Below are 15,961 nucleotides of genomic sequence, written 5' to 3' on the forward strand. Positions count from 1 at the left end.
GCTCTCTCTCTCTCTCTCTCTCTCTCTCTCTCTCTCTCTCTCTCTCTCTCTCTCTCTCTCTCGCTCTCTCTCTCTCTCTCTCTCTCTTTCTGTGTTAGGTGGTTCCTTGGAGTCTGTAATTGTTCGTGATGGATGTCTGCCTGAAGATGTGGTTAGGAAGTTTGGATGGGACTTGGTCAAAGGACTGGAACATATCCACAAATTCGGAATCATTTTCTCTGACCTGACCCCAACTAAGGTTTATTTGTACATGTCTCCACCATAATGCCACACACACGCACACGCACACGCACACACCCACACACACACACATATATATATATATATATATATATATATATATGTGTGTGTGTGTGGGTGTGTGTGTGTGTGCGTGCGTGTGTGTGTGTGCGTGCGTGCGTGCGTGCGTGCGTGTGTAAACTGCCATCTTTCATTTAATAGATCCTGCTGGATAGTAGTGGTACTTTAAAGTTAAGTAACCTCAGTCACTCCAAGACAGAGAGGGAAACCCTTGAAGATTTCTTGTCATTGTGTTCTTCATGTGAAGATGCAGAGGAAAACTATCAACATGATATTAAAAAAAGGTTTCAAGGTCAGAGTTGTTGTATTATTCCTTCTCTTACTGTTATCTGATGCACATAATCAATTAATAGGACTATGTATATATTTTCAGGCTCAGCACGTTACATGGCTCCAGAAGTCCTACAGGGATCAGAAACGACTTTCACCTCGGATCTCTGGGCTCTTGGTTGTATTCTCTACTACATGTACACTGGTATGGTACACACAAACGTAAAATGTCATTTTCTTTATACTGTGTAATCTGTATTTACCCAAACCCTGCGTCGGCTAAATAGCACGGTCTTTCAAGACTAATAAAAAAAAAAAAAGAGAGAAAAAATTGTTGTTGTAGCTAAGCCACCATTTTTCTCTACTAACCACGATGAACTTACTGGAATGATTTTACATCAGGAACCTTCATCACCCGTGCAGACAGGTATTGTATACATCAATTATTGCTTGGAAAATTGAAAGAAGATCTTGACTCCTTATTTTTAAAAAGGAATATTTTTATAATGTTTCACTTGTACTGTTCATACAGTGTTTCCATTCAGTCTTCCCAGTGAAGGTTTCCAAAATCTTCTTCGAGCTTTACTCACGAAAAACCATGCTGAGAGGTCAGACAGGACCCACCAACATACTGTACATGATGGAAGGCTTAACGAATCAAATTGTTCAAGTTAAATTTGGAATGTCATTGCACGTTTTGATCACCCTGTAGTTGAACATGTGTTGTTTTGTTCTTCAGGATTAAGTGGCCAGACTTACTCAGGCACCAATTTTGGACACAAGAACAAAATAAGGAAGATGACTTAGAGGAAGTAGAGGAGTATGATGATGACGAAGAGTTTGTCGAGAGAAAAAATGGCAGAAGCAGTGGTGTTTCACCTGTTCAGGGGTTTGTAACGTGAGATTATTTCTGAACATGTTTCCTTCGTGCTTTTCAATGATTGATAATATATTTACTAATTAACATGCATACAGAATTGCAATGATGTTGACCTAAAGAGTGTTCAATGCACATGCTTCCATTAAATAAGGACTTTGGAGAAGTCAACCTCATCACGGACAAAAAACATAAGCATACCAGATATCGGCACAGAGACACGCACTGCAGTCTGTGGAGTTGTGAGGAAGAGTCAGGGATCAGCCGGGACGTTGGCAGAGCCCCAAAAGGAGAATGAAGAAGAAAAGACGCAAAATAAAACGACTCAACAAATGGCTCAAATGCTGCAACTCGAGGAGTCATTTACATCAGGTAATAATTGTTTTATATGTCACTGTGTTTTTTTAATTGCATTGGACTGGAGTAATTCTGGTGATTTGGCTCTACTGTAGACACGTCATTAGGTTCACCTGTATCATGAACTCGGTGATTGATGCAAGAGCTGTACAGTATTCAAAATTCTGTCTTCACAAAGATGGTAGTGATCATTTTTTTGAATGACACTACTTTATATCAAAGGTATTGTCCATCCATCCCTTTTCTTATCCTCACAAGGGTCGTGGGTGTGCTGGAGCCCATCCCAGCTGTAGTAGGCGGGATAGACCCTGAACTGGTTGTCAGCCAATCACAGGGCGCATTTAGACGAACAACCATTCATGCTCAACACAACCAATCACACCCAGGCACAATTTAGAGTGTTCCATTAACTTGCCATGCATGTCTTTGGAATGTGGGAGGAAATCGAAGTACAGAGAAAACCACAGGAAGAACATGCAAACTCCACACAGGAAGGCTAGAGCCCAGAATCGAAACCATGACCTCTGCGCTCTGAGGCAGACGTGCTAACCAATGGGCAACTGTGCCACCCAGATATTTTAATTGCAATAGTTATTTTTTTGACTTTTGATTTATCAGCAGTTGTAGTTGTTGTTGCTTCGTTTATTTTGTTTATCTTATCAGCAGTTTGGTTTTTAGAGATGTAGAACTGCACCACTTATTTTCCAGAGCAGTCTCAATCAAACATTAGTATATTTGTAAAAGTAGCATTTGCACTCTTCTATTGAAATTTGACTTGACCAGTAAGTCTCGCTATAGCAGTGCCTCTCTTAATCCAGACATCATCTTTGATTAAAAAAAATCAGCACAAATTATTTTATATATTTTGTTTTGCAGGTTATAGGGTTTTTTTTATATTGTGCTCCTGAGTTAATGTTGGTGATCAGTTTGAATGCATTATTATTTATTGATTTTATGTAATTGTATTTTTCAGTATTGTATGGTTTGAACATGGTCGGTCAAAAAATGTTTAAAGTTTAATTAAGAATTGAATTTTATTCTTGAATTTCAGATGCACTTTAAATCTTTTCTGTTACAGTTAATAAAGCTATTCTTTGTTGTAAGTTGGTCCATATTTCTTTCGATTTTATTCTCTTATACGTTAATAAGGATACAGTGTTATGCAGAGGTGTACTTATAACAATTTTATAGACAAGTGATACTATTTTTAGTTGTGCAGGGGCGAGATGTTTTCTTTTTCCTAGGCATGACAGAAAATAATTGAGAAGCACTGCACTATAGGAATATGGGATTTATCATTATGTGAGGATTTCGTTTCTAAAATTCTTTAAATCTGTTGGTTTATTCTCAGAAAAATAAAATTTAGCTACCCAGACCTGCAAATTTTACAAATTGAATCCTCCACGATTGACTGGCGACCAGTTAATCATAAGATAACCTTTATTTGTCCCACACTGGGATCATGATAATGATAATCATAATCATAATAATGCATTAGATTTATATGCCGCTTTTCTGCACAGTGGGCACTCAAAGCTCTCACAGTGGACACATTATTCATGCACTCACACATTAAACTACATATGTAGCCACAGATGCCCTGGGGCAGGCTGACGAAAGAGTGGGTACAAGTGTGTACCTACGGCCCCTCAGACCATCACCAAACATTCACGAACAACAGCCGCACACCAGTGTGAGTCGCATTGGGGGCAAGGTGGATGAAGTTTATTGGCAGTCTAATCATGTCCAATACAAGTCCACAGTGATTGTATAGAATGAGTGGCACGGCTAGACTGATGATGTTCAAAGTTGGCTTTGATCTCCTTTTGCAAAACAAATTTTCCTGTGTTCTTTCTTCCACAAGATAATCCATCAAAGTTCAGGCCAAAGAGTGACATTGATGATAACACTGAGACAATCTCTCTACTCAGGTATTTGGATTTAGTAAATATTTACTCTCCCGTTTATCTATTATTTTGAGATGTCTCACCACTGCAGAGAAAGTTAAATGTTCTGTTCTTTCAGCTCCTGTGAAATTTCAAGTGGAAGCTGCAGCATCTCAGACTCTTTAAATTGTAGTCGTTCTCCTCAGGGGAGTGACCTCCACGTTGTTAAGGTACGAACAAACTTTTGTTTTTATTCTTTTAGGTCTTAATAGTAAACCCAGACATACCTTACTTTTATTTATTTTTTTTTGCTTTGAGGAGAAACGTGGTTTGTTCAACAGGCTGGATTTGCTGATTTAGTCATAGATGACTGGGTGGGATAGCTACAGCACACCCGTGACCCTAATTAGCCAAACAGAAAATGGATGGTTGTATTATTGTTAAAGGGAAAGTCAGCTCAGAAATGTTTTGCACAATAAATTCTATGCGGCCCCACTAGTCTAAACACGGTATTCTAATTTAAATATGCGTTTGTGTAATATGAATTAAGCAGCAAATTACACCTGTTTTGATCCATCTCATGGGACAGCCATTTTGCCACTTGCTGTTGAATGAAAATGACATCACATTTGTTCAGGGCTCAGGTAACGATCAATCATGGTTTACCTATTTTCTGAGTTCTGAGGTATTCTAAAATATGTTTTGAGATGTACTCATTTATGTTGAACTTTGTATGGATTTTTCTGACACTGTCAAGAAAAAACTCATTAATTCTTTTAAACTCAGATTTGTATTTGAAATTATCGTATGCCCATTATTGCCAGTGAGCATCGAGAACAGTAATGTACATTAGATTTTGCCATTATCCAGAAATTCTGTGTCTCCATCTGCTGGTGTAACTTAGAAACATTGTTTCTTGTGAGGCATTGGTTCACGTTGGTTTGAACAATAAATCTGTTTTCCTTTCATCTTTCTACAAGACAACAACTGGCACCGACATCACATCTTGTGTAAAAGCGCTTCTGCATACTGAATCAGACCGAACTGTTTCCTCAGTCAGCGTAGATGCCAAGGTACAGTAATGCGAGGCAAACATACAAACTCCATACAGGAAGGCCGGAGCCTGGAATCAGTCTACAACCTCTGCAATGTGAGGTGGACGTGCGAACCAATTGACCACCGTGCCGCCCCGAGAAAGACATTTTAGTTGGAATTTGCACACATTGCGTGATGTGTTGTCAGGGTAGACGTTTTACCTAATCACACCACTAGATGGCATAGCTGTCTGATCAACACAAACAAACCACTATACTGCTGTGTTTCGTGGCCTTATTGACGAAAGGCACCGCTTTTACATAGTAACAATCTCAGTGTACTCCATCAAATAAGAATGTCATAAAAACTCTGTATACTGCAGTAATTCTGATTTTGTTCACAACCCCACAATCTTGAGTTATCAAATGTGAACTCTATGTATGGCAGGTAATGACATATTTCCAGGTGAAAATAACGAGGCGTCGGAGCTTTTGGCTTCCATTTATTCCAACCCACCGGGATGCCATCTGGAGGGAAAATAACCTAAAATCGACAAAGGTTGTCATTCCGGCTTTCTCTTTCTTGCTCGGCTCACTAGGGCAGTGGTGGCCAACCCGCAGCTCGCAAGCCGCATGCGTCTCTTTGGCTGGTTCAATGCGGATCCCAGGCTTTCACATGACAAAAGTCGAAAACGCCTCGGCGGTGGCGCTGCCATTTAAATGTCAGGTCAACCAGTCAAATGACAACTGAATTTTGACCTATAGCTCACCGCTCATGCGCAAACAGCGGCGCTAAGCTAGTCAGCGAATTACCTCTGATTTTAAGGCAGGGGTGCCCAATTCGTCAATCGCAATCGGCCAGCGGACTGGCCCCAAGTCAACCGCGAGGGGTGGGAGGAGGAATTGGGGGATTTGTGCGTCAGTGTGTTTCGGTTTCGTTCATTTTAGGGACCGTTCCGGCTGTTGCTCATCGGGGCGTGCGTGCGCTCATATGTGCGCGTGTGCATGGTTGGGCGCCCACTTGCGTGCGTGCATACATGTATATGCTTGCACGTGCGCAATCGGGTCGATCATGGGATTGGTCGCTTCAAAAGTCGATCTTCGGTCAAAAAGGTTTGCCCTATGTGGCAAGCTGACCCAAGTAGTAAGTAACAGCTTTGGCTCACATGCAGACAGTGCCTGCTTCGAGTGGCAACAACGGAATACAAGTCAAATTTGAAGAGGATTGTTCAAGAGAAGGAATACCAGAAGTCCCTGCACTAAGGCGCTAAGCAACATACATTGTTAGAGAAAAACGTTATTATATTTTTGTTTGTGGACTTGGTGAACTGAGAGTTTGTGTGTGTGAAACAGTGCACACAATATTCATTGTTGAAAATGACTGGCCTGTGGTCTTAGTACTGTAGGAGTCAATTTCTGTCATTATCATGTTGGTGTGTGACATTGACAATAAATCTGTCTGAGCAGATGTGTGTGTGTGTGTGTGTGTGTGTGTGTGTGTTAGAGGAAGGGATGGGGTGATGTTTATGTGTGCCCACATGAATGATGTGGCTCTTTGTAGGAACACAGTAAAAAAGTTGTCTCTTAGTCTCTGACTGGTTGGCCATCTCTGACCTACACCATCGAAGGTGACAATAAAGAATGTATTCAATTTTGTGGTTGTTTTTTTTGCTGTCTTCTAAACAGCTGGGTTGAGCATGTCAAAATAAGCAAGGCAAGTCTCTGTTCACACGGACCTGCATGTACTGTGATACAGTAAATGGCTCATTAAATAAGATACGATGCTATGATTGCTTCATTGACACTTGCTTAACTGGATCAAATAAGGTTATACGTAATTTATAGTAATTTGATGTCATTTACACAGATTGGGAAGATATTTTAAAGAATTTGATGCTGTCGCTATGCGTTCGAGACTACTGACCGGAAGTTAGCACGCATTCGTTGCCCAAATGCGGAAATTGTGCGTGCATATTTTTCCGTTGAACACAAAAGCTGTGTCCAAATTCAAAATCTGTTTTCTCCAAAGGCTGGATTGTATTTCAGGCAGCAAGACGTGTCATTCGGCGCGACTTGAGCACACGTGGTTTCCAAATTTAGACAATTCGCAGGCTGGGTCGTTAGACGCTTCCAAAGGCTCCTCCTCATGTAGACTCTGTGGACCGCATACATCGTGGCGAATTTGGACAGGCTTACTGAGCATTTGGACACCAAGTGATCGAGTCGCACCGGAAGACGTCATTTAGCCGAAAATGTGGCCTTCGGAGGACTCAGCCAAAGCTGATTATACTTGCAGGAAGCCATGATTTACTCTGTTGTATTAATTGCAATGGGTGGATATGTAGTTTTTTTTTTTTTTTTTTGGTAAACTTCTGCCTATTAATCGACAGGCAAGGCGTTGTTTTGCCTTACAGTCTGTCGCATAGACAGATGAACTCATGTATTAATAATTAATAAATAATTTCTGACAAATGTGGCCCATTTTTTCCCGCAGCATCTCAAATGGTTTCTCTTACCACCCGAAGTGTGCTACATTTCCAGGCAAGGCCATAGGATTTTTTTGTCTCTGACGGTTTTATAATTGGGCTTGCTTGACTAATTCGTAGGTGGGCTGAGAAAATAACTATGGGGCATGTTCTACCGTTCACATTCAAATCAATTCCTTGCGTGTCTTTCTCATGCGCTGTGATTCTTCCGTCGAGGGCAGGCATGTTCAGCTCCAGAGCTGGAGGGCCTCTGTCATGCCTGTTTTCCAGCTCTCCCGGCTGCAACACATCTGATTCAGACGATTAACTCATCAGCCAGCCCTGAAGCAGCATTAGGAAGGTCCTGATTATTTGAATGAGGTGTGTTGCTCCTCGGACAGCTGCAAAACAGGCAGGACAGCGGCCGAGTTTGGACACCCCTGGTCTAGGCCTCTGACAAACACTTGCTTAACCTAAGTGGTGAAAACTTGCGGGGTCACTGAAGAGGTGGGACCCATTAAGTAAAATTCGAGAATACCTGCTAAATCATGAATTGTGGAGTTTAGCAGAGACATGTGAATTCCGTAGTGATCCATTTGGAAAATATTAGGGCCAAACTTGTCTTTTTCACGCACAGTCCACTTTTTTTTTTTACACCCAATCCGGCCATGCAGGGGAGTTTCCTTAATTCCTGAGAAGGTCCACCTTTAATCGTTTTTTTCGTGGAACCAATTAGTATGCGTTTAATTTGACTGACGTTTTTCGCAGCAAATGAGAGGCGGAGTGGTCTTTCTTTCTTTCTTCAAATCAGAGGCGTCGTTCCCGTTCCGTCGCGTGGTGGTGGGAGAACCCGGAAAAGAAGGCAGTGGCATTTAGGACAACCGTGGGAAGCAGTTTACCCTCAATTATAAACTTCAATTCCACAGAAAACTGTTCGTGACGTGCGCGGCTCATCTAACGGGCTAATTTGAAGAAGCACATCAATTTGTATTCTGTATTTCATAAATACAAAGTAATTTAATCCGCGAACTGTTCTCATGACCGAATGTAAATTTGGAGCTGCTCCATTGTTGAAAACCAAGTGAGCCGTTACGAGCAACGCTTCCTGTCGCACATGCCCAGGCGGCATTTTTTATGGAATTCACGACCGGCATATATCTAAAACAAACAATTCCACATCTAGTGCTCTATTGCCACCGATAGAATAAATGCAGTTGTTGTGAACTGCGCCTCCAGTAGATCTGCAAGCTACCAAGCAGCACAAGTCGGCAGTCGTTCTGTCACGCAGATGTCACGCAATTAAAAGGCGTGATGACGTGATGTTTCACCTTCAAGAGGCGCTAATCCTCCGTACAGCCTCCTGAGTGCACAAGAGGAAAGGTGCTGAAGTTTTGGGACAATAGGCGCACCGCGAGATTTGACAGGGAATGCATTTATTTGAATGTCGCTCCACCCAGAGTGCTTACATTTCATGAAGGTACGGAACCGACACCCATCAAATCGATGGGAGAATCTGCGCAGCCCCAAAAGTGCCAAGCAGTGCCCCTTTTCTGATTTAAGCACCATGGAGAATATGCCCTCATGTGCCCAGAGTTCATTGTTGGATTCTTGGTAAAGTGAGATCTTGCGAGATTTCTCGTGACATCGTGCTTCTTTAGGGGCATTTAGAGGATCCATTGTATCATTTTCCTTTTGAGTAGTAGTGCAAAAAAATGTATGTGACTTCTGCGGTGCTATGGAGGCATCACGGTGTTTCATGGGGGTTCTGAAATCTAAAAGAAAATGTTAAAGCAAATGCATAATGCTGCTGGAAACCACTGAGAGTGAAATTTTTGAAATTATGATAATTTGATGTGATCTTAACAAGATTTGAAGAAGAGTGTGTGTCAGTATCCATTGTTCTCTATGACAGCACCGCGAATCTCCGTGGAATTTGACTCGTCTGTTTGTTTTTAGTTCAATGCTCAACCAAATCATTATTCTTAATTTCACCACAAGATGTCACACTTGACACAGTAGTTAGGGAGTATCTACAGAGTGATTTTTTTTCTGTCTTAATTTTTTATTTGTAACTACTGTATTGGCTATTTTTGCAAAAATCTTCACACAAACTAAAAAAAAAACAAAACTTTCACCAAATTTAAAAAAAAAACCCAGTTCTCTTGGCAAAGCAAATAAGTCTTGCTTCGTTCTTCTGAACTAAAAACTGTATTTTTGTTTCAAACAATGAACATAAGCCTTCATCTGAGTGACCACACAAGTGCCAACGACATTGATGGGAAGAATGGGGGGGGGGAGAGGAACGTCAGGCTTTTGCTTTCTCTGTGCACAAGGTTGGCAAGTTGAAGTAATACTGAAGTCATTGTTCAGTAAACACACACAGTGATCCTCATTTCAAGTATTATTTATTCAAGGTATTTAATGTATTTACTGTAAACATTACTGCGATTGGCTGGCAATCAATTCAGGGTGTCTCCCGCCTACTGCCCGGAGAGAGCTGGGAAAAGCTCAAGCATGGCCGAGACCCTCGTGAGTGTAAGCGGATTAGAAAATGGATGGATGGACTGTAATCAACATCAAAAGAAACACAACAATCTTTTTAAAGTTGTGTGTTACAAAATTACCACGTCAGGGCAAAGATGTGTTTGTGCTTTTTAGTTTTGCAATCTCCGTGAGTGTTTTTGCGATGGATATTCATATTTTTAGAAACTGCGGGAAGAATCGCTTAGAGTTGAAGCATTCAGAAAAAAACTTCCAAGAGCAAAATTTCTAAAAGCAATGAGGTGCACCTCTTTAATCTTTCCAAACTTTCATACATTCCTCTGGTTCTTTTCCCTCATGCACTGCACACCTGAATTGTTCTCCACTTTCAAGGAGCAGGGTGGTTGTATCTACGAATTAATCTGTCAGGTTGACTATTGTGATCATTTGATGCTGGCAGGACTCTAGCAACTTCACCTTGCCACAGCTTTTCAATTTCCCACCAAGCGGAACATTTTGTGGACTGTGATTGTTTTATGCCAACTATCTTTTGAGAGAGTCTTTTCCATCATTTGTCACCATCAAACCACATTTTCTTTCATTGTGCAATGCTCGTCATAAACATCACTCTTCCAGCTTTTTGAAATTTTGAAAGAATTAGCGAATCACAATTTCATTGCCTGTCACCAATGCATTAACATACATGCACATTCCAAATTGAATTTATTCCCATCATATTCCTCTGCTTTCCTCCAATGGAGCAGCTGCTGTCACTTAATCAGGAAGAGTGGAGCATCTTCATACAAGAGCTCTGCTCATCCCTCAAAGAAGAGAAAGCATCAGTTCGTGCTTCCAGAGCTACTTGCGACTGAGTCGAATTGCTGGGCTACCTCTGCTCCCTGGTTGAACATAAAGAGGTCAAGATGATTCTCTCAAAAATGAAAAGAACAATTCCGGTAATGTTTAAATTAAATAAAAAAATTGTATTCAATGATTTGTTCTATTGATTTTTAGAAAATCAAAAGACACTTAAAAACGTAATCATTAAACAATTTCCCCCCAGTAATTTAGTTTGATATTTTTGCATCTACGAAACAAAAACCCCACATAATTATGTGAACTGATACAACTGGATTCACAGTGAGTACAAAACATACTTGATTTCATTTGCTTTCATATCTACTCATTCATAATGTGCTGTATATCACTTCAATCTGGTCACTCCCATGATGACAATCCGTTTCCTTCATTTAATTTCAGGCGTTGTGTCAGTAAATAACTCACATTTTGATCTCGATGCAACCAGTGGCAAAAACCTGACAGCAATTCTCGTTGAGGTGTCAGGAATTGGAAATGACATTTTATCTAGCTAACATCAGGTGTTTTATTTTATTACATAGTTTTGATTTTAGTTAAAAAATAATAATGTGGCACTGGTGTAGAAATGGATTACAATGGCAGCGTCAAAAAAAAAATTCTCCCTTATTTCCTCATTTAATTATAACTGTTAAAACAAAACAAAACAAAAAAAAACCCACACAATTTGTCATTTCAACTATTAAAATGCTCAAGATAGAAAAACTCAACTCAGTTTCAAGAACTCTAGGCCCTGTGAACAAAATCTCGCTTTGTACCCAACTAAAACCGATTTATACGACTTGTCAGCAAATTTCTCGCCCTTTTTGCAAGAGAAGTTTAGGTTATCATTATTGTCCAGCAGGTGGCATCATTAACTCTTTAAAATACCGCCGGATGCTTTTCTCTCTCTCTCTCTCTCAGTCTCTCTCTCTCTCTCTCTCTCTCTCTCTCTCTCTCTCTCTCTCTCTCTCTCTCTCTCTCTCTATATATATATATATATATCCCCGTCTATCTCCCTCTCTCTTTCTCTCTTTTTCTGTCTCTATCTGCATGACAATCACTCATTTTACACTCAAAGTATTGAACTTTTGCAAGGTTTCAAAAGTGCTGCCCCAACCCAATATGGCACCATATTATATCAGTGACATTCTATATCACATTGTTTTTTCCATTGTCTTTATAACGTGTCACTCACATGCCTGTCAACTCATACGGTTTAGCCATAGTTCATACGGATTTTGTGGTGAATCTTACGTATATGGCCATATCGCACAAATCATACGGATTCTGAAAATTTCCGTTATTTTTATTTTTTATTTTTTCCCTAATAGGTAGTTCCGTTTGCATTTCCGGTAACTTTCCAGTAAATCACGTGGTTCCTAGTTGAAAACAGCAGAGTATTCATTGCATACTTCGGTAGTGTACAAGCAAGTTCTACAAGGAAACAAATATATCATTCATATTTCGTGGGTTTTTTTCTGCCGTTATTTTGACATATAAAATGCTTTGGTATGTTATGAGGATTTTTTGCTCTTTATAAGGATTTTTTTGGTAGTTTATACAGGTTGGCGCTCCGAAAAGTTGACAGGTATGCACTCTCAAACCTCAAAATGTTCTCTGGTTCACATTGCTACTTGTATAAAAGTGAAAATAGATTTATCCATCCATTGTCAATAACAATTGTCCACGTTAAGAGTTGTGGGTAAGCTGGAGCCCATCGTGGAATGTTCCCCTGCGATGCTCGTGAATATCATCATTCATCCTTGAATCGATCGCAACCGGACTGTTCCGGTTGTCCGGAGTTAGGACGTCAGCGGTCCTAATCAAGCCTTGTTGCATGAACCGATGAAGCCTACTCCGATGAGAGGCGAAAACATTCATCCTATCATCGGAGAAGGCTTCATCGGTCATCTTAGCTCCCTTAAATTGCTGCACAGGGATAAAAACAGGTTTTCTGAATCTGAATCGCAGGGCACAGTAGTAGCAATAATCGCTTTTATATAACTCCTCAATCAAGTGATAAGAATGAATTCTTCCTCGTTTCAAGCAGCGCTACAAAGTGACATCAAGTTGCGTGACGGCGAGTGTGACGGGGACTGTACGACAGTAATTTCATTCTGACGAAGGGGAAATCGGCAGTTCCACTGACAGCAAATGAAGGAAAGAAAAGAAAAAAAAACGTTCTCAGTCAGGCAGGTGTAAAATGATTGCTACTAGCAATGTATTCATTTTACAATGCGTTTATCGCGTCACACGGTAGTGTTGTGTATCTTATTAGCGTTTTCCAGCAAAACTCTCGCCAGCCACGTGAGCTTGAAGTTTTCCATTGTATCTCACAGAGATTTTCCCAAACTTCTTCCTTTAAGACTATATTACCTTCCCGCTCCCATTTTCGTTTTATGAGTAGTGAACTTTGCTTTATTTGTTGTAACCCCTTGTAAATTTTTGAGATGAGTTTCTGGTTAGGGCCGTTACCATAAGCATCCCTAAACACTTTTAACAAAATATTATCCCAGCCTGATTGTGCACATCCCCTCTGTATTTGGTTAATATAATGCCTGAGCTGAAGATATCTGTAAAAATCGTCCTTTTCCAAACCAAACTGCTTCTTCAGATTTTGGAAACTATTCATTGTCCCTTTATGTAAAAATGTGCAGTATGCCGTCAAACCTTGTGATCCCCATCTTTCAAATCTTGCGTCCCACTTTCCAGGTAAAAAATCGGGGTCAGATACAACCCATCTCAAAATCTTCACCTCCTCTTTCAAATGATTTTGAGCTACCACTTTATACAGGTTGGCGCTCCGAAAAGTTGACAGGTATGCACTCAATTTGAACTCTAAAATGAAATGTTAAATAATTTTCATTTATGATTAAATACATCTCATTATTACGAACTGTGAATGACTAGTTAGCACGTCCACCTCACAGTTCAAATCTTGTCTTGAGCTCTGGCCTTCCTGTGTGGGTTTTGGGTGGTCTCCCTGTGCTTGTGTGGGTTTTCTTTAGGTACTCTGGTTTCCTCCCACATTTCAAAAATTCCAGTTTTATGATTATTATTGTTATTATTTTGGGATTTCACCATTAGTGCTTTTCTACACTTAGGTATTCAAAGCGCTTCAACACTGTTTGCTCATTCACCTACTGATGACTCATCAGGAGCAAGTGGAGATTAGTGTCTTGCTCAAGGACACTTTGACTTGTTCACAATGGTGGGGGATCAAACCCCCAACCTCTGTCTTGTGAGATAACCACTCGACCGCTGGGCCATACCTCAATTGCTCTCTTTTCCCATTTTTCCTCCTTGTGTTTTTTTGTGTGTCTTACCCGTGCTCATTTTTTGTTGTTGTTGTTGTTTTTTTTTTTTTTGGACATGTTTATAAAGTTCTTTGGGGTCACATCAATAAATTCTCCCTCCCCCACAGAGAGCAAGCAGGCCCCAATGAGTTGAGGGGCTGGGGGTGTCAACTTATTTGGTACTGTATTTTCATTTCTTTTAGCAATAATTGGCCATCATACTCCATTTGAATCAGTTTTATCTTATCCATTTGAAACGTTAATTGCCATAACAATTTTTGCTAAATATTATAAAAGTTTAATATTTTTTCTAAAATTTTTGCCCCCCACCCCCACCTCCCCTGAGGTAACGGCACCCTTTAATTTTCCACGTATAGTTAACAAGTTTCAACTTATAATATGGCATTCAAAAGCAGTCATTGGTGTGGGTACAATGGCGATTGTCATAGATATAGACAGCGGTTGTTCCCTGTTCTATGTCCAAACACTTTTGACAATGTTGAATCTATAAATGGCGGGGCAAGATGGACGACTGGTTAGCACACCCGCCTCACAGTGCAGAGGTGCATGGTTCAATTCGTGCTCCAGCCTTCCTGTGTGGATTTTGCAGGCTGTCCCCATGACTGCATGGGTTTTCTTCGGGTATTCTGGTTTCCTTCCACATTCCCAAAAAACATGCATGGCAGGATGATTGAACGCTCTAAATTGTCCCTCGGTGTGATTGTTAGCGCAAAGGGTTGTTCATCTATGTGTGCCCTGTGATAGGCTGGCAACCAGTTCAGGGCGTCCCCTGCTTACTGCCGGAAGACAGCTGGGATCGGCTTTCGCATGCCCATGATCCTCATGAGATAAGAGGATTTGAAAATGGATGGATGGATGAATGTACTCTGTCAATGCAACAACTCTCTTTCTCCTTTACATAGACACACACACGCACGCACGCACGCACGCACGCACACACACACACACACACACACACACACACACACACACACACACACACACACACACACACACACACAGATTCAATCAATCAAATCTTTTTATTTTAATTTGTGCCATTTCACTTTATCACAGATGTGCTTGGTTGAGCACCTAAATGCAGGAAAGCAGGAGAAGCAAAGCAGGAATGCAAGGCTGTCTTCAATCCTGTCAAAAACAAAACACCCTACAAGGAACAATGACAAGACAACGTGACAGAAACAACTGTCCGACAAAGTCTGAAAGAAATCAGGTAACTAAATACAAGCCAACTGACAAGACAACAAGAAACACCTGGACAAGACAGGAGTGACTGAGAGAGCTGATTGGAAGACACAATGGACCATGTTGACAAAGACAAATGGAAACAAAAGGCAGAACACGAAAAAAGCAGCCACACCAATAGCGGGCGTGCTAGAGCCTGTCCCAGCTGTCTTAAGGGCAATACATGGAGTACACCTTGAACTGGTTGCCAGTCAATCGCAGGGCACACATAGACCAACAACCATGTGCGCTCACACTTACACTGAGGGACAATTTACAGTGTTCCATTAACTTGCCATGCATGTTTTTGGAATGGGGTCGGGGGGGGGCGGAGTACCCGGAGAAAATCCACAGAGACACGGGGAGAACATGCAAACTCCACACAAGAAGGCTGGAGCCAGAATCGAACCCTGCACCTCTGCACTGTGAGGCGGACCAGTTGTCCACGATTCCGCCCTAAAGGGGAAGTGAATACAAAAATATTCTTGACAATATGTTCTATCCTTCCCCAGAGTCAAAACACTCCATTCTGATTGAATGGATACTCCACATATGTATGCCATTTGCAACAGTAAAAAGTGAATATTTTGTCTACAATTAACTTCATTATTTTTCATTGTACATTTAATACATTTAAAAACTTTTTCCAATAAAATATAGTTGGCTGCCATCTTTCATGAAACACATCACTAGATGTCTCATGTGTGTCAACTTTGGACTAAACTGCATGATGATATTCTGGACACACACAGATATATCGCATCTATATCACTAATCCTGAAGCCATATCATTTCCAGCCAATACTATGAAGTAAGTCTATTGAGATTCCACTTGTGATGTGAAAGATACAGCGCCGTATGGTCCTTTGATGGCACAGAATACACTTGGCAG

At 40.8% G+C, this 15,961-nt stretch overlaps 1 protein-coding gene across 2 annotated transcripts in view; it reads left to right on the top strand.

The window, feature by feature from the left end:
• The window catches only part of LOC109529637 (serine/threonine-protein kinase ULK4-like), a 7,381-nt gene extending 2,167 nt beyond the window's left edge, over nt 1-5,214 (top strand). The window contains exons 4-13 of one of the 2 annotated variants that reach the window (XM_019893011.1): nt 99-238; nt 442-592; nt 674-775; nt 914-997; nt 1,103-1,178; nt 1,310-1,459; nt 1,602-1,819; nt 3,669-3,735; nt 3,830-3,920; nt 4,671-5,214. In XM_019893011.1, coding sequence (XP_019748570.1) covers nt 99-238; nt 442-592; nt 674-775; nt 914-997; nt 1,103-1,178; nt 1,310-1,459; nt 1,602-1,819; nt 3,669-3,735; nt 3,830-3,920; nt 4,671-4,772 — 1,181 coding nt within the window. In that variant the 3' untranslated portion in view covers nt 4,773-5,214. Of the gene's footprint in view, nt 1-98; nt 239-441; nt 593-673; nt 776-913; nt 998-1,102; nt 1,179-1,309; nt 1,469-1,601; nt 1,820-3,668; nt 3,736-3,829; nt 3,921-4,670 lie in introns of both variants that reach the window. The other variant, XM_019893010.1, reaches the window with a different exon arrangement.
• Nucleotides 5,215-15,961: the final 10,747 nt, after the last annotated feature.

Source organism: Hippocampus comes, unplaced genomic scaffold (assembly GCF_001891065.2).
Source record: "Hippocampus comes isolate QL1 unplaced genomic scaffold, H_comes_QL1_v1.1 scaffold94, whole genome shotgun sequence".
NCBI lineage: Eukaryota > Metazoa > Chordata > Actinopteri > Syngnathiformes > Syngnathidae > Hippocampus > Hippocampus comes.